This window comes from Sander lucioperca, chromosome 10 (genome assembly GCF_008315115.2).
Source record: "Sander lucioperca isolate FBNREF2018 chromosome 10, SLUC_FBN_1.2, whole genome shotgun sequence".
NCBI classification, from domain to species: domain Eukaryota; kingdom Metazoa; phylum Chordata; class Actinopteri; order Perciformes; family Percidae; genus Sander; species Sander lucioperca.
The window spans coordinates 30,687,012-30,713,003 of NC_050182.1; the positions used below are offsets into that span (position 1 = coordinate 30,687,012).

Below are 25,992 nucleotides of genomic sequence, written 5' to 3' on the forward strand. Positions count from 1 at the left end.
GCACTTTAAGCGTGTTGCCAACTGTTGTGTTTTTGTAATGACAATTTACGAATAAAAGGAACTCTACGAATACCAATAGCATATTTAATCCAAGAAAGATAAGTCATTTTTTGGCATGGGTTTATTTTTACAGACAGAGCGGACACAAAGCGACGCACGGGTCTGCTCCATAGCTCCGTGTGTTTGAGCCTGAACCACATAGACTGTTAACGTCACATCACGGGAAGTTAAACTTTGTGTTGCCTACAACAACTAGCCTTATGCCATTAGGGGCTACACTAAAGCCCTGCAAAAATAACCTGGTGACGCTAATGGTAATATTGGTGCACATAACTTAGACTGACCAACATTGCCCTCTAGCGGCGTGCAGTCGTATTTCGGCAGGCAGTCTGTTTTCAGTAGCCTGGCAAGCCAGACCCACATCAAGAAGATGCTGGGTCTGGGAACCATGCTGGGAACGCAGGGCTCAATCCGAGGGAGGCGGGTATGGCTGCAGCCTGGAGCGTCCCATGTCATGCCGTCCCGTCTCATACCGAGGCGTGTCCAACGGTAAATTCAGAGGGTCAAAAATACGAAATCGCGAATTATTTTCCAGATGGAGTCACCGGGTAAGTTCGTGACCACGTTTGTTGCAATCAATTGAAAAACGTTTAAACTGTTAAAGTAGCAATTTTAGCCATAGATATAGTTTGCTGATTTCTGGATGTTATTGTTGTGTCCCTGATGTTAACGTACATTTGATGAAAAAGATTTTGACTTCACAACTGTAAGTGCCCAGAAAGTCTACAGACATATTACAGTACACAGTGCACTGTTTTTGTAGAACATGATTTCATTGTTTGAAATGTTGTATTTCTAGGGTGACATGGACACAATCAGGACATGGTGGTTCCTGTTGCTCCTGTCTGGTCATTCAGTTGTCAGGTGTGTCTGATTTCATTATCACATGTACAACTGTAACATAAAAATGTGTAACAAAGCCAAAATTATACATATAGATCAAATTACTATTCTTCTTAATCTCTAACATGTAATTTAAGAGAATCTGTCTGTTTTAAAGGTTGGCACAGAAAAGGAAATATGAAGATCAAATCGTAAGAATCACATTTTGATAGTTGTTGACAATGTTGTGACCTGCATGCTAAGGATTATTTATTATAGAATTTGATTAATTTTGGATCCAAACCTCCCACTTCATATGCATACTTTTTACTGACTTTTAAATATTTAAATATTTATTTGCACCCTGTGATGATTAAATAATTGTTGTCTGTGTACAGATAATAGCAGATAAGGATAAGGAGGAGGCAAAGAGGCCCAGGACAATCCCTCCTCAACAGTCGTTTAGTGTGAATGAAGTAAACTTGATGCCTTGTATACATACCTACTGTCAAAATACTACAAACTGTCTACATAATGAATTCTTAAAATAAGTGTTAAATGTGTTCATTCAGGAACCTGTTGACCTGACCAAGGAGGGGATTCTGGAGGTCAGAAAGAAACTACCATAGCATGAGACATAAAATAACATCAATGTTTCTGAACTTACAACGCTTACAAACAAAATACTATAGAAATTATTTTGACATTCGTCTACGATATGCTTTGCAGATTCCAAGATGTTGTCTGGAAGACATATTGCTTGAGATGGTCCTCCAGGATGGTGATAAGACACTGATGACCTTGGTCCTAGTCTGTTCCTCGTTCAGAGACATAGTCAAAGATGAAAACTTCCAGGAAAGAGCTCACTTTCTGTGGCTTAACTGTAAGTAAACAAATATGCTTTGATAGTTGCCAACTTTAAATGTTTCATCATATTTATCACATCAAGCATAGTGTTAAAGTTCATAATCCTAAAATTTTGTAATACAGATGTGACTAATTGGAGCAGGTTCTCCTTCAAATACAAAAAAGAATTCCGGACAATGTAGTCGGTGCTGAACTGCTCCCAGTGCTATTGTGCATACAAGAGCTGCATGCCGGGTATGTATACTGTATAATGTGCTTTGAAACTGGATGGCTGTTTGAGTTGTCACTTTTTGACAAAAAGACTGTCTGAAACAGAAAACTAATCTAAATACTGTATCATGGCAAAATGCGAGTATGCTTTTGTTCTATACCGACAGGTTACGTTGGAAGAGGAAGGCGGGGTGAGCTGTGGGGGGTATATTCTGAGGATCCCCACCCTGGATTCTGCAGCCATTTCTGCCAACTAACAGCAGGATTTCCTGAGGAGGGATAACAAGGATCTGCATACACAACAATACACAATAAACATGTTACACTCTTTCCAAGACTGCTTTTTATTTTTATATTCTATATTGTTTTCACACTTCACTGGGACAAACATTGCTGCAAATACAATTGCTTATCAGCAAGGCGAGAGGGCATGAGACTGGAGGCTCCAGGTTGCAGCCGTAATGAATTTTTTAGTTTGACTATAATCTGCATTTATTTTATAGATGGACATATATATTTTTAAGTATTTTATTCATCAGTATGATAGTCTGCATTTATCTTGTAGACAATTTTTTTTTTTTTTAAGTATTTTATTCATTTGTATGATTGTCGTTACTGTTTAGTTAAAAAACACCAAATATATAAAGTATTTTATTCATTAGCATGATAGTCTGCATTTATCTTACTGTTTAGTTTAACACAAAATATATTTGTAAGTATTTCATTCATTAGCATGATAGTCGACGCAAGAAAAGTAGAAGTTCGGGGAAGCTTTTACTTAGAAAAGTAAGAGATATTTTTTAAAGTATGTTATTAAAATATTTTATTCCGGACGGCACCAGGCGGGATGGCATGAGACGGGGACGCAAGCTTTTATTTTGGAAAGTAGAAGGTCGGGGATGGCCCATACACTGTATATAAGAAGGGATGGCCTTAGAAAGATACCATGGGAAATTCAATTTAATCCAGCAATTTAATATTAGCGATACTGTAACTGATAATCCGAAGAGCATTGCTGATTTCTGTTCGGACTTCTATAGAAATTTATACAAATCAAAATATTGCCATCAATCAACCACTACATTCTTGAACCCTCTTATCGTCACACCAATCTCTCAAGAAGATAGGAAACTCTGCGATGACCCTATAACCTTGCAGGAAATCACATCTGCAATTGAACATTGTAAAACTAACAAATCTCCTGGAGTTGATGGCCTCTCTGCAGAGTTTTATCAGGCTTTTACACAAGATTTAGCTCCCTTTCTACTTGAAGTAATATTGGAAAGTGTTGAAAAAGGTTCTCTACCTCCTTCACTGACCCAAGGCTTAATTACGTTAATCCCCAAACCCAAAAAGGATCCATTGTTTATTGATAATTGGTGACCTATTTCATTACTTAACACTGACTACAAAATTTTTGCCTCAATTATTGTAAAAAGATTAAAAAGTGTTTTAGACTCTATTATTGATGAAGTCCAATCAGGATTCATGAGAAAAAGACATATCTCAAACAATATTCGGCTTGTCTTATATATAGTTGATTATTCATTTTTATGTCCTGATGATAGTTTTATCTTTTTCTTGGACTTCTATAAAGCCTTTGACACAGTAGAACATAACTTTATATTTCAAACTATTGAGAAATTTGGTTTTGGTGATTTTTTCTGTAAACCTGTTAGAACAATGTACTGCAAAGGCTGTATCAGAGTAAAAAATGGGACATCGCTGAGATTTGAGCTGCAAAGAGGCATCTGGCAGGGCTGCCCTGCCTCTCCCTACCTATTCATTTTATGTACACAACTTCTTTCCACCCATATTAAAAAAAAAAGCTGTAGGCTAGCTAGCTAGCTAGCACTAGCCAATATGGGTCGTTCGTGTCATGTGAAATGTAAACAAACTAACGTTAACGTTACTATCGATAAATAAATAAACGTTAATAGGCTCAATATTAATATGAGTAGAAAAAGCCATGTTACTACTATATTATTGTTGTTAGCTAACCATCTGCACCTGGGTATATTGCAAGCTGTAGGTTAACTACTAGCTATATTATGGCTAGTTTGTGTCATGTAAACAAACTAATGTTACGATCTAGCTACATATAATACCCTCAATATTACTATGAATAGAAAATCATATGTAACTAACTTACTATGACATAGCCTACTCTTTGCTAATCATCTAGCTAGATTGCTACCCATTTAAACGTCTGATCATACACCCAACATTAGCTACATTACTGTAACTTAAATTGATTTGATAATGCAGCTTTCATGCTGTCATATTAGGTGTGTGTTTGTGCTGTAGTGTCACAGTGTATTGTCCAAAGAATGCTCATTGTATATTGTTGTCCATATTCATGTTGCCTTTAGATGAGCAATAAGCCTAAAAGCCACAAGTCCATGGGGGAAGGAGAGTGGATGGCAAGACTGAGGGCATATGCCAGCTCAGGGGTTTGGCCTTCTGGAGGCAACAGACCAGCCCCTAAGCGGCGGAAGTGGCATGACCTCTATCAGAAGGTAAAATATAGCAATATATAATGATCACTTGAAAAATATACAATGCGATAGTAAGACTGTATACCCTAGGCTAAACAGGTTTCTGATTGTTTCAGATTGAGAAATGCCCCATGCAGGCCTGTGGACAGACCACTCTTTTTGGAGGGTCAGTGGCCTGTAATTGTGGATTTCACGGTGCTAAGGTGATCTGTTTTAAAATGATGTGTCATTCTGATTAATCTTACATCTCATGTCTGCTGCAATGCTGTAGTTGTTACATCAAAATGCTGTTGATTTAGCAGCCCACCACTCAGCCTCCTGCCGCAGCCTCGCAGTCTGCAGCTCTGGTCTCGACCCCTGGTGCAACGGCTGCTGTACCACCATCTTTCTGGCGCCCCCCTCCAAGTTTGTCAATGGTGAAAATTATATTAAATAACTCATATTTAATTAATAGTGCTTTTGTATTGGTTGCATCATCAAATTAATATTGTTTGTCTTTTCAGTTCACTAAATCACGCTTTGGTGGGTCACAGTCTGCCACAGTGAAACCTAATTTAGTGGCTAGGAGGAGCCCCAGCCCCTCTTCCTCCCCTGTGAGGACTCCCAGCTCGTCTCCATCCTTTGTGAGGACTCCCAGCCCCTTTCCATCCTCTGTGAGGACCCCAAGCCATGCCCCGTCTTCTGGGAGGACCCCCAGCCCCTCTCCATCCTCTGTGAGGACTCCGAGCCATGCTGTGAACACCAGCATGGCAGAAGCCTGTGTAAGTACAGCAGTGTCTGTTCATTGGCCTGCCTGTTGTGTAAGTTATGCTTAGTGTAGCCTTTATTTATTCCATACATTAATAATTTGTTGTTGTCTTCTAAACAGGATGAACCTGGAGGAGTTCAGCTGGCCAGTGCTGGGGCTGCAGCTTCTTTCTGGTTGCCAGCAGAGATGCGGAAAAACATCCCCATCCAAGACCAGAGGTGGATTTCTAACGCCATTTTCCACTCTGGCAAACTGCGACAAGATTTGAAGCTGTGGTACGAACCCCCTGTCCCAGCTCTCGTATACCACCAGACACCAACACCAGATCGCTTTTTTACCCATCGGCTGATGGTGTGGATGCCCTACCACCTGTGGAAGGTGAGGGTAAACTGCCCTGAGTGTGGGAAGCAGCTGACGGGCTACGGTGTCCACAAGAGAGCTCGGAAGGTCCTGGACATTGACAGGTATTACCTGATGGTGACAGAGACACTCAGGTGCACTGTGTGTTCTCTGAACTACCTGTCTACCTCTCAGACTGTCCGCAACCAGCTTGACCTGCCGCACCAGAAAATGTTCCGGCTGATCCTGACCCACAAGTGAGTAAAACAGTTTTGAAAAAATGTGTTGCCAGTAGTGTGTGTAATACAGCAATCAGCAGATTACCACTGTCACATTCAACTGTCGCATCGCATCGCCGGCTGTGTGTGATAGCTTTTACACGACTGTAATGACCCTTCTAAACTGAAATTCAGTGAGACTTTTCATTCCCAGTGGCAAAAGCAAACTATGTACTTAACATGATACATGCCATTAACTTATTAATTATGTGTGCATGCTTGTGTACATGTTTATCTGTTCTTTTTCATAGGAGAGCTGCTTGGTGTTGACTATCTGTTAAGTCAGACTGGGCAGCCCTTACAGGTCAGTCACGTTCCCTAAACCCAACTGTCCCGTTGTTCTTTACCTAAACCCAACTGTTGCGTTTAGATAAAGCATGTGTAGATCTGACGCTAAAGGAGACTTTTAGCGTCAATAACGCCAAACGTACCTGACCAAGCGTCCGTATTTTACGGGATGGGTAGTGAGAATGTGTTGGACACAGAACAGAAGAGAGAGGTGATAAAAGAGAACGACATTGCGTGCTCGGCGGATATGGAGCTAAAAGAGTCTCAATAAAGATAAATGCACACACTACATTCACATATGCACACACATGATTCATAAATACACACACAGGATACACAAATGCGCACAAAATTCACAAATACACACACAAAATTTAAAAAGCACAGAAGATTCACAAATGCATACAAAATTCATAAATGCACACACAATTCAGAAATGCAAACATTTACAAATGCACACAAGATTCAGAAATGCACAGGACAAGATTCAGAAATGTATTTCTGATGCACACACAAATATATCTTGATTTACAAACTGCTTGCGGTCTGTGAACTTCATTGCATTTGTGTGTGAATTTTGAGACTGCCCTGACTTGGCTCGACACACAAATGCCTTTTTTTAAATAGGGAATGATCTACAACCAATCAAATATCTCCCTTGTTTTAGCCAATCACAAGAACGCACCCCACGTGGGGGATTGTTTACTTACATACATATACTCTACACTATATCGCTTTTGGGGAAAAAAAATATATATATAAAAAAAAATATTATTGAGACATTATCTTTCTCCACAATATTGAACTGCTATTTTTATAAGAAATGAGAAACATTTTGCAATGTTGATTTGGAGTCTATTTGGATGTTTCCACATAACTCCATCATTCACTAACTCCACCAGGGGAAATGAACTGTGTTTACCAGCGAGTAGCTAACGCTGTCTGCGGTTTGGTGCTGGGTATTTAGAAAAGACGTATGCATACCTCTTTGAAGGTTTCAAATATTTAAATCATACATGAGGTATCACAGATACAGGAAATACAAGAACAGATATTGAGCTGAAGTTGTTCATTTTATTTGAAATTGAGTGTAATTATCACAGGAGAAAACCGAAGCATTCAGCGTAACCTCTCACGGATCCACCATGTGGCCCTGACATGCTGCACCACGCGATCAACGCGGGTGTTAACAGGTTAAGGGGAGTTTTAGCAGTCAACTTTTGGGAGATCACTGATCCCTAAATGATACGGCCTCACGTGAATGACACCGTCCATGTATTGATGTGTCTGCGTAGATGATGATATCGTGGCATTTGTACAGGAATACACAGATGACACGATATTGTCATCGGGGAGGACCGGTGGCTGGCTGTCACCTGGGAGAAGAGATGATGGTTCGACATTGATGTTTTTTCGTAGCACTTTCTTATTTATCCACGACATTATTTTCTGCAGTGGCGGCTTTTTTGCCTTTTCAAGAAGCCGTTTTGTTTCTTTGAGTTCTTTTGTTATGTTGTGCTGCTCCATCGTCTTCTTGTTGATTATTTTAGTTAAGGCTATGTGTTCCTGCTCTCTTCTCTTAAAATTCAATTCTTGGTAATATTTCAAGGCTTCGAGGCGCTTTCTGTAATGGCTGATTGTTACGTCACTATCGGGAACCGCTTTTATAAGATAAGCCTTAATCAGGTCTGCATCACAGTGTTTGAGATGTGTGATGGTTGCACCCAGGTTGGCGTTCTCTCGGTTGGCCTTGTTCAGCTCCTTTCTCGTTTTTTTGAGCTCAGCCCGTGTCGATTTGAGCTCAGGCTGTGCCGTCAAATCTTCCTTGATGGCTTTGAGTATGCCTTTCAACCCGTTTACTTTATCACGTAGAACAGCGTTGTTTTCCTTTTCTTTAGCCCCATCCTGTTTTAATTGTTTATTGTCCCTCACTAAACCAGATATCTCCAGATTTCTGTTTTCAATTACATTTTGTTTGTCTTTGACCGCATTCTCTAATGCCGAAACTTTTCCGGTAAGATCTTTCTTCTTCTTCTTCAGCTTTTCAATAATCATCTCCAGTTCTTTGCGCTCCATTAATTCTTCCATTTGTGTTTCATCCTTTATCTTATTTTCTCTAGCAATGAGATTGTCTCTTTCTCCTAGCTGTTTTTTCAAGTTCTCCACTACCTTTTTGTTTTCCATCTCCATTCGGGGTAATGTAGCCCTGAGTTCTTCCAACTCGGCCGCTAGTTTTTCCTTCTGCTCCTCGACGATCAGTAGCTTGTCTCTTTGCTTGGCCTTCTCCTCCGCCATCTTCTTGTCTTCGTATTTTCTCAATCTCTCAACTAACTCCAACAAGTCAGCCTGATTACAGGTAAAGCTCTCTGTGTCATCTTGGCTTAACTGGAGTTGGGTTTTCAGCTCTTTCACCTCCTTTTGGTCAGTTTTCACCTTTTTCGCGAGAGCCGTGACTTCCATTTGCAAAAAGTTAGACCTAGCTATTTTATGATGGTTAAACTTTTGTTTTCGCACTTTGAACATGAGCTTATTTGTCCTAACGTGGAGTAATCTGACGTTTTTGTGCTGTGGCGCCATTGTTTCTACACTCCGTCTGTTTAAGAGTACTGTAAATCGATATTTCGCTGTGTGGAGATGGGCGTGGTCTGCAATCAGCTGCAGTTGTCACAATGTTGTGAGCAACGAGCTGTGAGCCTTCCAGTTAGCCTTATGCTTTGTTTATAGACTATTTGTGGGTGGCTGTTTGCTGTTTGACCTATCAATTCCTGTCGATAAAGTATAATAGGGTTAATCCTGTATAGTGCATACACTTGTAATTGTTATGTATCTTTGTAAGTCATTGTAAGCCGCAAGTGCACGTTGCACTTGTTACTAATGACTTGGACGTTGCAGCGCTGTCGTCATCTGTTTAGCTCGTATCTACCAGATACACCGATGTGATTGGTGCAGCTCGGCTACAAGGGCATAGTTAATGAGCATCATTACTCAATGCCAGAGTGACTTGCTGAGCAAATTCAAATTGTGCTCTCGCAAGAACTCTGGATTTCCAGGGTAACAAACAACATGGCAGCGACAGGGACTAGCATTAGTTCTTTTCTTAACTAGTCATTTCATTACTTACTTAACCGTAATCTCTGCCGAAATGACTGGCTCTGTACCCGGCTCACAGTCTCCTATTTTCGGATAACTGAACCACCAACTGCTGCTGAGCTGAAGGAGCACCATGCGGATCTACTAAATGCCGCTGATACGTCAAGCTGTGGCTTAAACAACTAGCATCTAAACCATGACTTTAAAGGGTTCTTTAAGCTACAGAATAAAGTTGTTACCCAGAGTTGTGACCGGCTCCATTAGGTCGTCGGGTCCTTTCCCCTTCAGCGTTTCCAGACACTCAATCACCTCCAGACTGTTGCCCACACAGCGACCAATCGTACCGTCCATAGAGCTGAGGGCCGCCCCCGTACGCATGCCCAGGCTGTTTCCCACCTTTACCTGAAATAACACACACATCATCATTAGCAGTACAGCATGTTAAAGGTTTTCTCTTGGACAGTGTGAAACAGAAAGATATCTTCCAGTAATTACAACTAAATTAGCTATTCTATAGAAGTCAATGAGGAAATGAGCCTACTTCTCACTTAATTTGTTACGTTTTTTATTTTTTTATTTATGGTCTCAATCGTTTCAAATCACTTTTGTCACCTAGAAATGTCTTGTTCAGCGTTCTGCCAACCAAGCTAGCCAGCTAGCGTTAGCTGGTAATGTAAGAGAAAGTTTGCTGATTTTCAATCAGCTCAGCCAAACATGCAGATGCACGGCTCTAGTAACCGGAGTTTCACGCTGGCAGAACTCCACTGGATGACTCGCTTCAGAAGGGTTGAAAATCAGCGACTTTCTCTCTTTAGCGCATCGCCATGAAACCATACACAACAGTATCTAGTTAGACCGGAAACAAAACAACAGGCACGCCACACACACTTGTTTGGGCCTGCGAGCCGGCCAAAGAGTAGTAGGTTAACGTTCGCTAACGTTACATTTTGAGTGGATGGAGAGTGCGAGACGCCGAAATGGACGCCAGTAAGATTCTGAATGGAAAGTTTACGCTACAAGGCAAAGCCTCTTACTGGCATGGATGACTGTCCCCAGGATTGGTGGTCCACACATGAAGGGGCACACAGTGAAATGGCCCGCCTTGCGCTTAGCAAGTAAGTAGTTAGCAACACCAGCCACATCAGTACCTTCTGAAAGGTTGTTTTCACTGTCTTGGCATGTTGTACAAAAGAAGCGAGCTTCCCTGATGTATGAAAATGTCAACAGGCTTGTCTGTTTGAGTAACTGGCTCAAAGCAAAGAAGTAGTAGGCTTACCTTTTATTGCTAACCGTTACTGTTCATTCTTTCTGACATAAGAGGCTGGGTTGATGAGCCTCTGATGAATATAGAGCAGTAGTATGACTGCTACGTTCAAAGCGAACTTAAGAAAAAGAAGTATTAAGCCATGGTTTAACTGCACTATAGGCTGAGTCCTAGTTTACCTTACATGTGCACATTGTAATATTATTTTGTATCGCCCTGTTTTGATCCTTCAGAAAGGGCTGTTGAAGGGGCTGTTTTGGGGTCTTGTCTTTTTCCACCCTTTTATTGATGGACAGTGTAACATTGTGTGAGAGATTATGTGCTCCATGTGAGAATGTTATTGTGAAATTGAATACTACAGTAATGCCAATGTTGTTTTCAATAAAAAAAACATTTGCACAAAGCAAGCCGATCCACTTTTCCATGTTGATAAGAGCATTAAAATGAGAAAAAATAATGGGACATTTAGAATAGATAAAAATGTGCGATTAGTTGTGAGATAACTATGACATTAATGCGATTAATCACGATTAAATATTTTAATTGTTTGACAGCACTAGTGAAGAGATAAGTTGGTTTAATCTCAAACGGTGATGTTCGCTTTTTGAAATTCCTCAAATCTCTTTTGCAAACAAACAAACTTATGATGTGTGTGTGTGTGTCCTCAGAGGGTTAACTAATTTGAAAAATTGGTTATATGATTTGATTAAAACAATGTATCAGCTGTAACACCTGGACACAGGAATTTGAAAGAGGTAACTAAAAGTTACTAGAGTATGCAATTTCTGAAGAAACTGCGGTGTGAATGTTGTATGTTTAAAGGTTGACGCTAAACTGTATTGCTGGCTTAAATGTGTAAGAAGTAGGTGAAGTAGTAGGAATAGTTGAAAATGTGGGAATGGGTTTAATTAGTATGAATGTCATTGAGTGTAGGGCTGTAAACTGAAGCACTGAGAACTTTGTAAGTGTACAGACAGTTTATTAAAAGAATAGATTGTAAAGACAGTAGTGTTCATGTTTACATGTGGGCGCCATCTTGGAAAACGCCGTGCAACCAGTAACATAGCTCAATTCGCAGCGTTCGTAATTTGACTGCTCGTTGTCGGTACACGATCCGTTCTGCCTGCACGATCCGTTCTGCACATGCGCAAGATAATACTGTTTTACCGAGGATACGACCTGCACGATCTGTTCCACGCTAGCCTATGGCTAGCCTCCACCGGGAAGCTAACGTTAGTTTAGCTAACAGCTAATTCGGCTAACCGCTAGCTGACAGCTAGATTCAGTCTAAAATAACGTTAACGTAATGGGAAAAGCAGGCTACAGCTAAATTAAGACTTCACAGTAATAACAATAAAGACAAGTATTGAGTGATTGTATTTTAAATGAGCACAAGTAAAGTAGAACTGACGTAACAGCTGTTATATATGTTAGATGTTTGTTATATATGTCAACGTTTATTTTCAAGTTTTATTTTGAGGGTCTTTTAAAGTTATTACATGCTGTCTCAGCTAGCAGTTAGCTGAATTAGCTGTTAGCTAAACTAACGTTAGCTTGCCTGTGGAGGCTAACGGCAGACCGCTACAATCAGCTAGCGGTTAGCCGAATTAGCTGTTAGCTAAACTAACGTTAGCTTGGCTGTTGACCGGAAGCGTGGAACAGATCGTGCAGTGTCGTAAATCCTCGTACAACCGCGCATGCGCGAACATTTTGCGCATGTGCAGAACGGATCGTGCAGGCAGAACGGATCGTGTACCGACACTCATGACTGTTTTCCAAGATGGCGCCCGCATGTAAACCATGGATGTATTAATGTAAACATGAACACACTACTGTCTTTCAAGCCCCCAGGAAGAGCGCCGAGTCTAAAAGCCACCATGGGCTTAGCGGATAACGGTGGTACTGCACCCCATGGCCCAGAAAGACTTTTCACATAGACTTTCCATGGCGAAAGAAACGTCTATATTTCAGCGGATAATTTGTTTCTGGGTATATCAACTTACCAGCCCGAACACTGAAAGGGTCCTTGTTTAAAACGTCACGTTTTTAACATTTTTAACATTCACTAGAAGCAAATCCAGAATTCTTAAATTTGTCATGATGAACGCGCATAGTGGACGCAAGCAGAGCCGCGGGACTGCGCCCGCCCGCTTACATGACTGTTCTCCTGAGCTCATGTAGCTAGCTGTAATAATGGATATAGCTAATGGTTGTAATTCACCATGTGTTCTATTAATACGTCCATGGTATTATCTTATGAAGTTATGATACATCTGAGGGATGTATGTAGCTATGCTGTAAAGCCTGTTAGCTACGTGGATGTAACGTCATTAGCGTTTCCCAAACTGGCGGGCTATCGGCTAGCTAGCTAGTTGCTAACATCAGGGGTAGCTAGCATGTCTCTATTAAGATCTATACATAGCTAGTTATATGCCTACATAACGTTACTACAGACATAGTGATTACATCGCCTTGGTTCTCTCTTATGATACATCCGAGGGCTGTATGCTGTAAAGCTTGTAACGTGGATGAGAGCTGAAGCCATGAATGAGCTCTGTTCACAAAACTGCAGGCTAACTGCTAGCGCTAGTTATTAGCTAGCTAGTAGCACAACATAATTATTAAATCTCCTTGGTTGTCTAGCTAAATACATCTATCGTTTATTTAGCTAAGCATGTAAACGATCGGGAACAACGAAAACACAATGTTTAACGTTAGTGAATATTTTAGACAATGAAAACGGCGAGTTCATGAGTTCGCCACTATGTACGAGACACGAGAGAGGAGCTCATGAACGCGCATGTTGCTACCGGTTGCTACGACAACACAAACAAATTGTTGCTAATGCGCATGCCCATTGTGAGCCAACCATTGTTATGGGCCAACAATGCGGAAGAGCCGAGCTCCATGTTTGCTTTATGCGCTGTCACTGCCCGATGTGAGTCGAGTGCAGATGTGAGTCGCGCATGCTCAGATTTAAACTGTTTACGGCATAACGTGTCATACTGAAATTTGTGAAATCTATAAAATAATAAACGTTTCTCTTTACATACAATAACAGAAGATGGTAATCATTTCAAAAATGTTGTAGCTATCTATGACTGTTTGGTTGCTAACGTTAGCTCAAAATGCCATTCAAGTGACAGCCTTTGTTGTGTTTGATTGCTAACTTTTAGCTAGCAGTCATTTCAAAAACGTTTTGGCTATCTATGACTGTTTGATTGCTAACGTTAGCTCAAAACGCCATTAAGTGACAGCCTTTATTGTGTTTGATTGCTAACTTGTAGGCAGCAGCAGCAGTCATTTCAAAAACGTTTTAGCTATCTATGATTGTTTGATTGCTAAGTTTGCTCATAGACTGTGTGTTAGCTCAAAAAGCCGTTAGCATCTTGTAGGCTACTTGTCGCAAAGTGACGCATGCGCGACTCACATCTGCACTCGACTCACATCGGGCAGTGACAGCGCTCTTGAGCACTCTCATTGGAATGTACGGGGCTCCCCGCCGAACACTGTATCCAGTTCTCTTAATACATCCATGCTGTCTGTCGGTACACGATCCGTTCTGCCTGCACGATCCGTTCTGCACATGCGCAAGATAATACTGTTTTACGTATCCATACGACCTGCACGATCTGTTCCACGCTAGCCTATGGCTAGCCTCCACCGGGAAGCTAACGTTAGTTTAGCTAACAGCTAATTCGGCTAACCGCTAGCTGACAGCTAGATTCAGTCTAAAATAACGTTAACTCAAACGTAATGGGAAAAGCAGGCTACAGCTAAATTAAGACTTCACAGTAATAACAATAAAGACAAGTATTGAGTGATTGTATTTTAAATGAGCACAAGTAAAGTAGAACTGACGTAACAGCTGTTATATATGTCAACGTTTATTTTCAAGTTTTATTTTGAGGGTCTTTTAAAGTTATTACATGCTGTCTCAGCTAGCAGTTAGCCGAATTAGCTGTTAGCTAAACTAACGTTAGCTTGGCTGTCGACCGGAAGCGTGGAACAGATCGTGCAGTGTCGTAAATCCTCGTACAACCGCGCATGCGCGAACATTTTGCGCATGTGCAGAACGGATCGTGCAGGCAGAACGGATCGTGTACCGACACTGTCTTTACCAAGGGGGTAAGCTTCGCTTCAGAGCTCGAATCTCCTATGGCGCCATTTTGATGCTACAAAGCGATCACCCCCCGTTAGCATTCCATTGACTGCCATTCATTTTGGCGTCACTTTGACAGCGAATAACTTTACATCTGAAGCGTTTAAAGACTTTATTTGTCCATTGTTTATTTCTAAAGAAACACGACAATGTATAAAAGGCTCCATTACCTTGTACCTCACGTTATGGCTCCGTAGCAGACGTTTTTGTAAAAATAGGCTAACGATTGTGTCATAACCACGCGACTTACTGTCGCATAGTAGAGGAATTACCGTATAGTACAGGAGAAGCTCGCAGGCAGTTTAGACTTACATTAGCTGTTTAAGTTTAATTACTAATGTTAACTAGCATTTTAGTTAGCAATAATTAGCCTGTGTCCATGTTATCTCTTTACATATACCTACGCTCTCCGTCTCTGCAAGATTGGGAATGATTGAGATTTCTCTTGGCACAGATACCAGAAGACTTCCAACTTTCATACACGTTGCTCACGTCACATTTACGTCGTCTCTCTCAGTTGGAGGCTGCGCAGTAACGCTCAGCGCTCACCGGAAAAGTGCTTCTAACGGCCTTCACTGGTCTCCGTCCAGAGCAACGGGATTTGTTGGTCCATTCTTATATACAGTCTATGGTCTTTACAATCTATGTTTTTAATAAATTTTAATTAGGCTGCAGCCTGTCTTGATCCGAGGGGCGGGACAAACGGTTGTCTTTCAAATTCCCTCTGCACGCAATAGGATAGCGCTACAACCAACCAGAGCAACGAAGAAGGTGACGCAGTCAGAGCGACGGAAATACATCCATGGAGTGTTCCGAAATTTTTTTTTTTAAAAAGTGTTCCGCGTATGGTGTGTTGTGGAAAAGTTTGATGGAGAGATTCCTATAAGCCAACAAATGTTATGGTAATGGAGCCCAACGACTGTTGCCGTTTTTGCGAAAAGAATATGAGAATTGCGGGCGTGCTTACACATTCATCAAGCATCTTCGAAAAACAGAAGAAACCCCAAAGTATTGCCGAGAGACTACTGCATGTTGGAGTGGCGGTAGTTAAAACACCGGCCAAGTCGAACAGAATTTGTCAGCGGTGTCTCACCCTTTTAACGAGACTTGAACGTGACTTGCCGGTGTACTGGAGGTGGGTGGAGGATGAAGAGAACGAGGAAGCTTCCGCAGTAGAAACGATGACAGGTCGTTCAGATAAACGAGACCGTGAGTCTTCTCTGTCGAAGACACCCAGAGCCTTGAACAAGTTCTGCCATAACCCTGCAAGTCCTGGAAGAGCTAATATTCAACGCAGCATCACCGAGGTATGTTAGTTGTATCGTTACATATGTTTTAACATCCAGTAACAGCCTGATTTTCATTACAGACATGTTGCCCACCAGTTACTCTGGGAGCAACATCAGTTATGATCGTAGACAATAAAAGAAAGGTTATGATATGGTTTTTAGGCCTACAACCAATCAGAGCAAGGGAGTATGTGACGTATGTTGTGCGACGCATAGTTGTCAACAGAACTCAACTGCACGCACGCTGGAAGAAGAAGATGAGTGTAAACGGTCTTTGCCGGTGTTATGCTTTTATATACTGTCTATGGTGTTATGTCCCTACTAGTTTAAACACTAACTGGTTTCCGTATATTGTGTTAACCTAACAGCAGCAGTTGTTTCTGCCTCTATCGCCAGATTCGTCACACAATCACAAACACATTACTGGCGATTTTCAGGTCGCATCTCATATCTATTGCTGCGAATATGATTGTATGAATATAGAGATGTGCCGATCCGATACTGCCTAAAACGCTGGTACCGGTATCGGAAAGTACTGGAGTTTATGTACCGATCCGATACCACGTGATAAAGCCCTAAAGAAAATCTACGTTAAAATAGTTTATTTATGTTCTTTTTCCGTTATAACTGACTGTCAAACTGGAGAATAAAAGAAAGTTCTGTGGCGTTCATTGTTCATGTTTCACAAAGAGTTTAACCTGAGCCAGACCGTCAACAAAGATAGAAATCATATCGCATCCATACAGGGATAGTAGTATACAGTTGTTAAAACATAATAAAATATATGACACACTGATATCGGATCGGTGCTCGGTATCGGCCAATACGTAAGTGCAGGTATCAGAATCGGTATCGGGAAGCAAAAAATGGTATCGGACCATCTCTAATGAATGAGCACTACATCGCAGCCACATACAAAAAATAAATTTAAGAAAATACAATAGTTGCAAGTTTGCGTTGAGCTGGTTTCGAACTGTCGAAAGCAAAAATACATACTCTTCATGTAAGCACCTCTACGCTGCGAGCTACTCGAACGCTGTTGACTTTTGTTTCCAGTAGGCATTACTCAACTACGTCAGCATCCAGGTAACAGTTCGTTTTGGTTTTGTCTGAAACAACTGGGGCCCGTTTCAGGAAGGAGGTTTAACAAACTCTGAGTCTAACCCTGAGCTCTGAGTTGATTTACCCTGAGATGGGAAACGCTGAGTTTTCGGTTTCAGAACAGCTGATATGAGTTGGTTCAATCAACTCAATCAAACTTTATTTCTCAGAGTAGGTTCACTCGCGTGCACCACCACAATAAAAAGGCAGCATGAATGGAGCCATGATACTACAATTCACCATGGTAACAAACTGGTCGGCGGAAATACTCATGCGTACAGCGAGATAAAAAAAACAACACAGCAGCTGCTGCAAAAGAGAGAGAATTTGCGTGGGAGAAAATTGCTGCTAGAGTAAATGCGTATATTCCAATACAGTGTATATCTTGTGCAAAATGCAGCTGCTCGCTTTTTAACAAACACATCTAGACGTGCACATATCACTCCTGTTCTCTACACCCTTCATTGGCTCCCTGTGCGTTTTAGAATCGATTTTAAGATTTTATTGTTTGCTTTCAAGGCCTTAAATGGTCTGGCCCTGGAGTATTTGTCTGAAATTTTAACTTTGCGGGAGCACAACCGGTCATTGCGTTCTTCAAACCAGCGACTTTTAGAAGTGCCAAGGTCTAGATATAAACAGTGGGGTGACCAGGCTTTTGCAGTTGCTGCTCCGAGACTCTGGAACAAGTTACCCCCTGATATCCGCACTATTACAGATGTAGCTCTTTTTAGGTCCAAACTTAAAACGTATCTGTTTAGTCTGGCTTTTAATACGTAGCAGTGGTGTGACAATTTCATTCTTCTGTTTCTTTGTAACTATTTCTGATTTTACTGTTTTCTATGTTCTTTCTTTCTATTGTATGATATGTGTTTTTATTCTTGGTTTCGATGTTAAGCACTTTGGATACCTGCTGGTTGCTGTAAAGTGCTATATAAATAAAATTTGATTGATTGATATCATATTTAATCATAAGTATAGCCTAATATTACTGGTGAAATGGTATTGAACCTATAATCTATTTCATTTAGGTGCTTTGCAGACGAAAAAGTAGGCCTACTATGCCTACTAATCCCACTGAGGCTGCAGCACCATCATTAACAGAATTATAATTCATAATCTTTTATTTCAAAAGCTTTACATCATTTACTTGCAATACTGTGGAACTCCTTTTGATGGCTCTTACTGGTTCGTGTCCAGAGAACACTACAAAAACGTTTAAAACGCGTTTCAGAGCGAGTCACACTCTTCTGACGGCGCTTTGCTACAGTGGCTTTACTAATATGCTCCACATCACCAATGTTGTAAAGAAAACTGCCGTTTGTAAAAAAACGTAATGCAACACAAATAATCTGCTGGGATGTAGAGCATGTCCACGATGGGTGACGTTAGTGATATGAGGACGGATAAGGTTATGTAGGCTACATAACTGATAGACTGGGAAGAAAAACGATACCGCTCAAATAGTAAGTTATCTGGAAATGAAAGTGTCGGGGTTTCAGTATCATCTCCCGACATATAACTCCCTGCGAAATAAAGCAGAAGTAATACAGCTTCTTCATCAATGGGATCGTCTACAAAAGGAAATGCCATGTTTTCAGAAAAAAAAAAATATTTATTATTATAATTATAGTCTGCCTAACACGGTTAATAAACCAACACAATTTTTTTTATTCATGCAGATAAACTGCGCTAAAATGCGCCTGATACCGAATGACTGAATGAATGAGGAAATGAAAGAGCGCTGTGTCAGAGGGAGGAGACTGAGAGAAACTCGAGGTTAATTGAAGAAAACCTGCTCCCGACCAGGTTAGGTTCACAGACTCAGTTATCATAGTAACTGACTCTGAGGTTAAGTTACCTCTCTTTCTGAAACAGAAAACCCAGAGTTTCCCTCATCTCAGGGTTAACAAACTCAGAGTTTTCACTAAACCTGCTTTCTGAAACGGACCCCTGGTTACTCCCATAGGCTGTAGAAAACCGTTACTCTTAGAAAATACACAATCGTATTTATCATGATTCTTTTCTCGCGGCTACGGCTATATTACCATTACATTACAGGCCCTACAACATTACACATATGACTATAAATACTGTTAAACAGTGACGATATAACTCGGACAAGCTAACACTGAGCCACATGAAAAGCTAAAACAACTTGTTACCCTGGGCTTAGGCACTGTTGTATTGTGTCCACGAGGGGCGCACTTATTGAACCCAGAGAGAAACATATATCGCCCGAGCTCGATGCTCCTTAAATAATTTAAATAACGTTATGCTGTGTTGGAGTTTGATTAGAACCATAGACTGTAAATATTAACAGTCTATGATTAGAACATCGCTTTGGATAGAATCATTCGATAGACACACAAGCTCAAATAACGCTGTATTGCTAGCACGTTTTGCAAACACAAGGTATGTTTTACTATTCAATATAGTCATATACACAAAATTAAGCTTTACTGTAAATCATTACGTCCATGCCTTCAAAACTTGTGGGTATAATATTACCACCTGTATGTATTAGACTTTTCCTGGCTCAGTGGCTCCCTCGGCTCGTACTGTATGTTTACAGTTTTATCTGAGTTAGATCGTCACTATTTAAAAAAAAATGTTTTTACCATAGACCTGTGTAGTGTCGTAGGGGGCTGTAATGTAGGCTACAGTGGTCAATATAGCCGTAGCCGCGAGGAAAGAAACGTGAAATACGTTCAGGTATTTTCTAAACTAAACCCAGGTAGTTAATTAATACATGACTGGAAAGCAGAAAATCCATGAGCTTCGTAGCTCACAGCGTAGAGCTGCTGTTAACAGGTGATTATATGTTTTTGCCCTTGTGAGATCGAAACTACCTCGACACAATCTTGCAATCATTATATTTTCTTAAATTTCTTTTTTTGTATGTGGCTGTGATGTAGTGCTCACTTATACCATCATATTCGCTGCAGTAGATCTGGGAAGAGATTCCAAAATCGCCAGTAATATGATATGATATGACTATGAGAATAACCTCGATTTGATTGATGAACGTCCCGACCTCAAATGTTGTGCGCGGGACTAAATTCAGCTGGCATCCAGGCTAAGAATGCCCTGTTCCCAGGAAAGTTTGATTAGGAGAGGAGAACCTGGAAATGAGTAGGGGGAAATGCAACGCTACCAAGCCACGGTCGAGTATCGAAAGTCCTGCTATTCTTTTGAAGAGATCGATGCACACACAAACGCACAAATATAAACTTCAGGTGTGGAGCCTCCGCAGAAGCATAAATTTCTCTTTAGCACATCGGCTGGAACAATGTCTCGAAAAAAAATGTTTCTTCGGGTGTGAGGAAAAGTTATTTTTCTTTGGCTTGCCTAAAGAGCCAAGCACTAGGCAAAAGTGGAAAAAGACCCTGTCTCTCAGCCAACAAGAAAAGACTAACCTGTGGGTTTGTTTACGGCACTTCACACCCGACTCTTAAAAACCTGGGCCAATACAAAACTGGATTAGCGGGTAAACTGATGCTACAGGATGGCGCTGTTCCTACAATACTCGGTCGGGTTGTAGATTCAGAAGCTGAAGCTGTAAGTAACACTCTACCAGTGGCTTACTTGTGTATTATTATCGGCTCTGTGTGTCCAGGCCTTTAGAGTGCGGATTGGGCTGCATTTTTCTGTCTGAGCCCGGCCCGCGTCCAACAGAGCAGTAACCGAGCCCGACAGTTAAAATCTCATTTTTTTCTCATACTAATGACACATGTACGTTTTGTAGGAAGGTATTCGGAAATGTCAACAGATGAGCGCATCAGCGCACATGGGGCAACAAGCGCACGTTAACACAGGCGCGCACCTACGTAATAAGCTTTTTTAAATTTGAAATGTTCAATGCCTTATCGCGCTGATGTGACCGAGCCCTAGAGCTTAGATCGGGCCTAAAAAAAAATCATGCCCGACCCTACCCGAGCCCGTGCACGTTGCGTCCGAGCCCGGCCCGGCCCGACACATTAACTGTAATTATGCGCCCGAGCCCGATTTAAACCCGACATTTTTTTAATACGTGGGCCGTTATAACTGACGTTTGTTTATTCAGAATGGAATGGATCGCACATGGATCTGAATGAAGAAATGTAAAAAAAACCTCTAACCTAAACTCGACCCTATAGCTGCTCTCTCAGCCGAATAGTGTTACAGATCAAGGCAGCAACATAATCAAAGCCCTGGAACCATATAGGAGACGTTCTTGTCTCGGTCACCTAATTAATACTGTCCTTCGCCACGGTCTGCATGCTGACACACTGGCCGACAACAGTGCTGCAGATGGGGGAGACACGATGTAGCACAGTTTACCTCACACTCAAGTCAGTGCAGGACATGTAGCCTACCCAGAGCTACGGGAGAAGCTGGAGAGGCATAGCTTTCTCCCCACCGAATAAGGCTAACAAAGTAATTATTAAAAAAACACAAATGCTTGGTCAAGAGCCCAGCCCGGCCCGAGGATAGCGGCGGAAAATATCGGGCCGGGCTCAGGCAGAGAATCTAAACTCTACCGAGCCCGACCCAAACCCGAACATCATTTCTAAATATCTGTCTGAACCCGGCCCGCCCGTCGGGTACCGCCAGGTCCTGATGGGCTCGGTTCGGGTATCCATCCTCTAGTGCGAGTGCCCAGCCTTTTTAAGTTGACTTTGCAATGGTAACTGCTTTTCCCATTTCTTTCAACCCATAACATAAACCCAGCAGATTTCCACCCGACAGCCCAACCTCTCAACTCTAAACAAAGCATTCAATACTTTAGTGTATTTTTAAATTATATTTGTGATAATGAAAGTGTTCCTGTTCCCTGTGTTGGTGTTTAGGGCACCGCTGACTGTTCCTGTCGAATTTTGCCTCCTGTAAAACAGGTAGCCTCCCAGACTGACCCCCCAAAGAAAACATCGGTCGGTCCACAGCTATCTATGCAAACTCTGCAGAATCAATATCAAAGTAAAGGTTTGTAGTCCTACATATCATCAAGTCATGTTTAATTTGCTTTAGTTTTTTGCTTTTACATACTATAGTAGTTAGTGTGTGCTCATTCATTTAGCAACTGTAGACACAACTGACAGAATTACTAATTTCTTTGTCTGTGCATTGAAGCTATCCAGGTGAAGATTCCCAGCAGAGATTGCGGTGTGGGCACTGTCACCTTCCCCTTGGACAGTCCACTACTGCTCCTACAACCAACATTAGTAAAGAGACCATCCAAGAGACCTCGACTCAGCCTTACAGACGAGGAGGAAGGCCCTTCAGAACCCAGCCCGTCTGTGGCCGTTCATGAACCAGAGGACTCAACATGACTCTGTGGACTCAGTCACTGTCGTGGGTTAGCGGTCTCTTTTCACCCCTAATGGAGAGGAGTTGGTGGATGACAGATTAGTGAATGGGACAATAAAGACTGCTGAGAACTTGAGCAAGGCACCAAGCCCTCAGCTGCTCCGTTGGAACGGTTTAATAATAGATAACTGAACTTCTTTAGGCAACTGATTCTCCTGTTCGGTCACTGCTGTAAAAAAGGGGATGTGTTTGGTCTGCCTGGCTGAATGTTGACATGTTTTTGTGTTCATTTTGTTTTCAGTTCCTCTTCTGCACATTATACCACAAGTTCTTTCTTAGTACAATGTGATTTCACTTCTACTAAAACTACAGAAGTGGAGAAAAGTTTGGACCACATAGACTCCAAAACCACAAAAAATGACAGTAGAAAGTAGTAGATGTAATGGGAGAAATACATTTTAATGTAGCTTTTGTGTGAACCTACTAGTAATATGTGCCAGGATGACTGTGGAGCAGGCCAGCATTAATAACTGTAATTTCATTGTCAACCGGTAAATTGTCAGCAGCCTTTGTAAAGCTGGATACTGTTTTTATGGGTTTCATTATTCAACTGGCTACGTACAGAGGTGATAATAAGATAACATTACAAGCCAGTAGAGTAATTCCCTTCACTAAACACTTAACATGGCCATCAATTTTCTGAACATCTCACAGTTTCAATTCAAATTTATAAGAAATAGACATATGACTTCCACTAGGTAGAGTGGAGTTTAGGACTAAAATAAAAAGTCATAATGCTAAAAGTATGGTTGGCAAGAATATTGGGGATGATAATGAAACAGGAAGGCATCTCGTGGGCCCAGGGAAGAGTTTGTTTAGCAGTATCGCCATGTTGAGAAAAAGATGCTGTTTTTATAAGTGCGAAAGCAAATACCATTTGTATGGATTACTGAAGGAAAATAGCCTGGAAATCCAACTGGTGGCCCAACTCGAGGGACGGCACCAAGCATGCATTTGAAAATCTCACTGCACGCAATTGGATAACACTACGACCAATCACAACAATACACGGGGTGACGTATCCAGAGCGACGGGAATGAGTTTGTTTTGGACGATAGAGCAAGGCTCCGTTTTTGTTTGCTAAGAAAAATAAGAGATTTTTGCTTAGGTACAATTTTAATGGGAATATTTAAAATACTGACTTAGATTCTTCAGGGCATTTTCTCATAATGGTAATTACCAAAAATAATCATACAATAGTCATTATAAACATATGGAAACAGCTCCTATGTTGAGAATAACATGCTTCTTGATACCATAGAGGATAACATATCATACTGGTTGAAGAAATACCCTTAGTTGTGGGAGGAGATTTTAATATAGCAATTAATGTTAGACAAATGGCCACCAAGGAGTTCAGGGTCTCCTAACTCTGTGTTAAATTGTCTCATGGATACATTTGACCTGGTTGATGATTGGAGGGAACAGTTTCCAAATGACAGACAGCATACCTGGTCCAATAAGGCCTGCTCAAGACAATCCAGAATGGATTACTGGTTAGTTTCCAGATGTTTAACGAGGAACACCATTTTAGTCAATATCAGTAACACTCCATTGACCGATCACAAAGCTATTTACCTCTCAATAACTCTGTCCTCGGATCAGTCCTCTGGCCCAAAAGCCTCATTTTGGAAACTTAATAGTTTCCTCCTTGAACATGATCAGGTCAAACAAAGAGTCAAAGAATTGATTGAAAACTTTTGGATTAAAGCAGACTCTCAGAAAGTGTATGGGACAAATTGGGAGCTTCTAAAATATGAGTTGGGGAAGTTTCTCAGGAAGTTTGGTGGTGATTTGGCCAAGAACAGACGAGCAGTTGAAGACAAGGTTATTGAGCAGCTAGTGTTTCTTTCTCAACAAGAGTCTCTATCTAATGAGGAAAGATGTGAATATAAGAAATTACAAAATAAATTAGATGACATTTATAAATCAAAAGCTAAAAGAGCCTACGTAAGGTAAAGAAAACGATGGATGGAAGAGGGTGAACAAAATTCAGCCTACTTCTTTAGACATGAAAAGAGTAAAAATGTACTGGCTACTAGGGGTGCAAGATATATCGACTCAATATCGTTATCGCAATATCACGTTGTGCAATAATATATCGAGGGGTGCAAGATATATATCGACAATATCATTATCGCAATATATCGAAAGTGTCGCAATAAGTATGCAATATTTTGTTTATTTTGTGGAGCGCTGCGTCCCGTCCGTTGGCTGTGTGGCTTAGTTGTGTTTGATTTAGAGCTCGCTTGAAACGCTATAATGATCATGTTTCATTGGCCAGTTACCGTGCCACTTGCACATGGGTCCACTACGTGACAAACCCTATGGAGCGTACCATGTGACGTGTGTGCATATTTCAACAGAGTGACAGTGTAAGTGAAGAAATAGATAGAGACAACAAAACGGAACGAATCAGAGAAGAGAAAGAAAAGTTGTCCTGTTCTCTTTATATATTTTATACTGTCCAACCAGTAAAACATGTCCTGTTCTCTTTATATATTTTATACTGTACCACCAGTAAAACATGTCCTGTTCTCTTTATATATTTTATACTGTACCACCAGTAAAACATGTCCTGTTCTCTATATATATGTTATACTGTCCAACCAGTAAAACATGGTCCTTATTTATTTATTCATGTTGGACCACTCCAATATGACAGTCAGTTGAAATAAACCTTGTGTTGTAAGAAAACTTGTTTAATCTGTTATGAATCTATTTTGATGCGTTTTCCCGTAACTTTTGTAATTTTACATATGTTTAAAAATATTGAAATTAATATAGATATCGCAATATTCATAATAGATATTGCAATATCACATTTTGTCAATATCGTGCAACCCTACTGGCTACTGTAGATCAAATTAAAGTGGAGGGAAAAATTATTGAAGATCCAAGAGAGTTAGCAGTCCACTGCTATAATTTCTGTAACAATCTATACACATCTAATTACTGCGAGGTAACAACTAAATCATTTATGGACTCTATCAGCCATTGTAGAATTATATCCCCAGAAGACAGAGACTACTGTGATGATAGCATATCCCAAGAGGAGGTGTTGAAGGCGATTAAAAATCTCAAAAACAACAAGAGCCCAGGGTGTGATGGTATAACTGCTGAATTGTACAAAATGTTTGATGAATTACTAACTCCCTTTCTGGTAAAAGTTTTCTCAGAGAGCTTAGAGAAAGAAGCTCTCCCAACAACTATGACGCAGGGTGTCATCACATTGATTCCAATGGATGGAAACTCTAGACTCTCTCTAGACTCTAGACTAATCACAATCTGGGTTCATGAGGAAACGACATATTGCAAATAATAATAGATTAGTGCTGGATTTATTGGATTATAATGAGTTTATCACTGACAACAGCTTCATTCTGTTCCTTGATTTTTATAACGCATTTGACTCTCTTTAACATGGTTTTATCCTGCAAGCGCTTAAAAAATTTGGATTTGGAGATGACTTTTGCAGAACTGTCAGGACCCTGTATGAAAATGGTAGTAGTGCCGTAAAATTTAAATTTGGTACGTCCCCTAGATTCAGAGTCTCACGTGGAGTCAAACAAGGGTACCCAATCTCCCCATACTTATTTTTGATTGCCTCTCAACTCTTAGCTCTACATG

The 25,992-nt window shown here is 40.9% G+C and overlaps 2 protein-coding genes across 5 annotated transcripts in view; both read left to right on the top strand.

Annotated features, from left to right (window-relative positions):
- Nucleotides 1-3,825: 3,825 nt before the first annotated feature.
- On the top strand, nucleotides 3,826-5,938 carry LOC116049786 (vegetative cell wall protein gp1-like). Its single transcript, XM_036006282.1, has 5 exons — nucleotides 3,826-4,478; nucleotides 4,574-4,660; nucleotides 4,760-4,873; nucleotides 4,961-5,218; nucleotides 5,326-5,938. Exons 1-5 carry the CDS (start codon nucleotides 4,332-4,334, stop codon nucleotides 5,803-5,805), a joined length of 1,086 nt encoding a protein of 361 aa, XP_035862175.1. The 5' UTR covers nucleotides 3,826-4,331; the 3' UTR covers nucleotides 5,806-5,938.
- A 9,515-nt stretch (nucleotides 5,939-15,453) lies between these two features.
- Nucleotides 15,454-25,992, top strand: part of LOC116049247 — a 28,372-nt gene continuing 17,833 nt past the window's right edge. For 2 of the 4 annotated variants that reach the window (XM_031298726.2, XM_031298730.2), the window contains exon 1: nucleotides 15,454-15,933. In XM_031298726.2, coding sequence (XP_031154586.1) covers nucleotides 15,526-15,933 — 408 coding nt within the window. In that variant the 5' untranslated portion in view covers nucleotides 15,454-15,525. Of the gene's footprint in view, nucleotides 15,934-16,198; nucleotides 16,223-25,992 lie in introns of those variants that run through there. The other 2 variants (XM_036006283.1, XM_031298731.2) reach the window with 1 other exon arrangement.

Excerpts from the sequence above, each read along its gene's own strand:
- LOC116049786 (XM_036006282.1), top strand. The coding sequence starts at position 4,332 with ATGAGCAATAAGCCTAAAAGCCACAAGTCCATGGGGGAAGGAGAGTGG. Across the intron at positions 4,661-4,759 it reads GTGGATTTCACGGTGCTAAG|CCCACCACTCAGCCTCCTGC; the intron begins GTGATCTGTTTT and ends TTGATTTAGCAG. Across the intron at positions 4,874-4,960 it reads CCCCTCCAAGTTTGTCAATG|TTCACTAAATCACGCTTTGG; the intron begins GTGAAAATTATA and ends TTGTCTTTTCAG.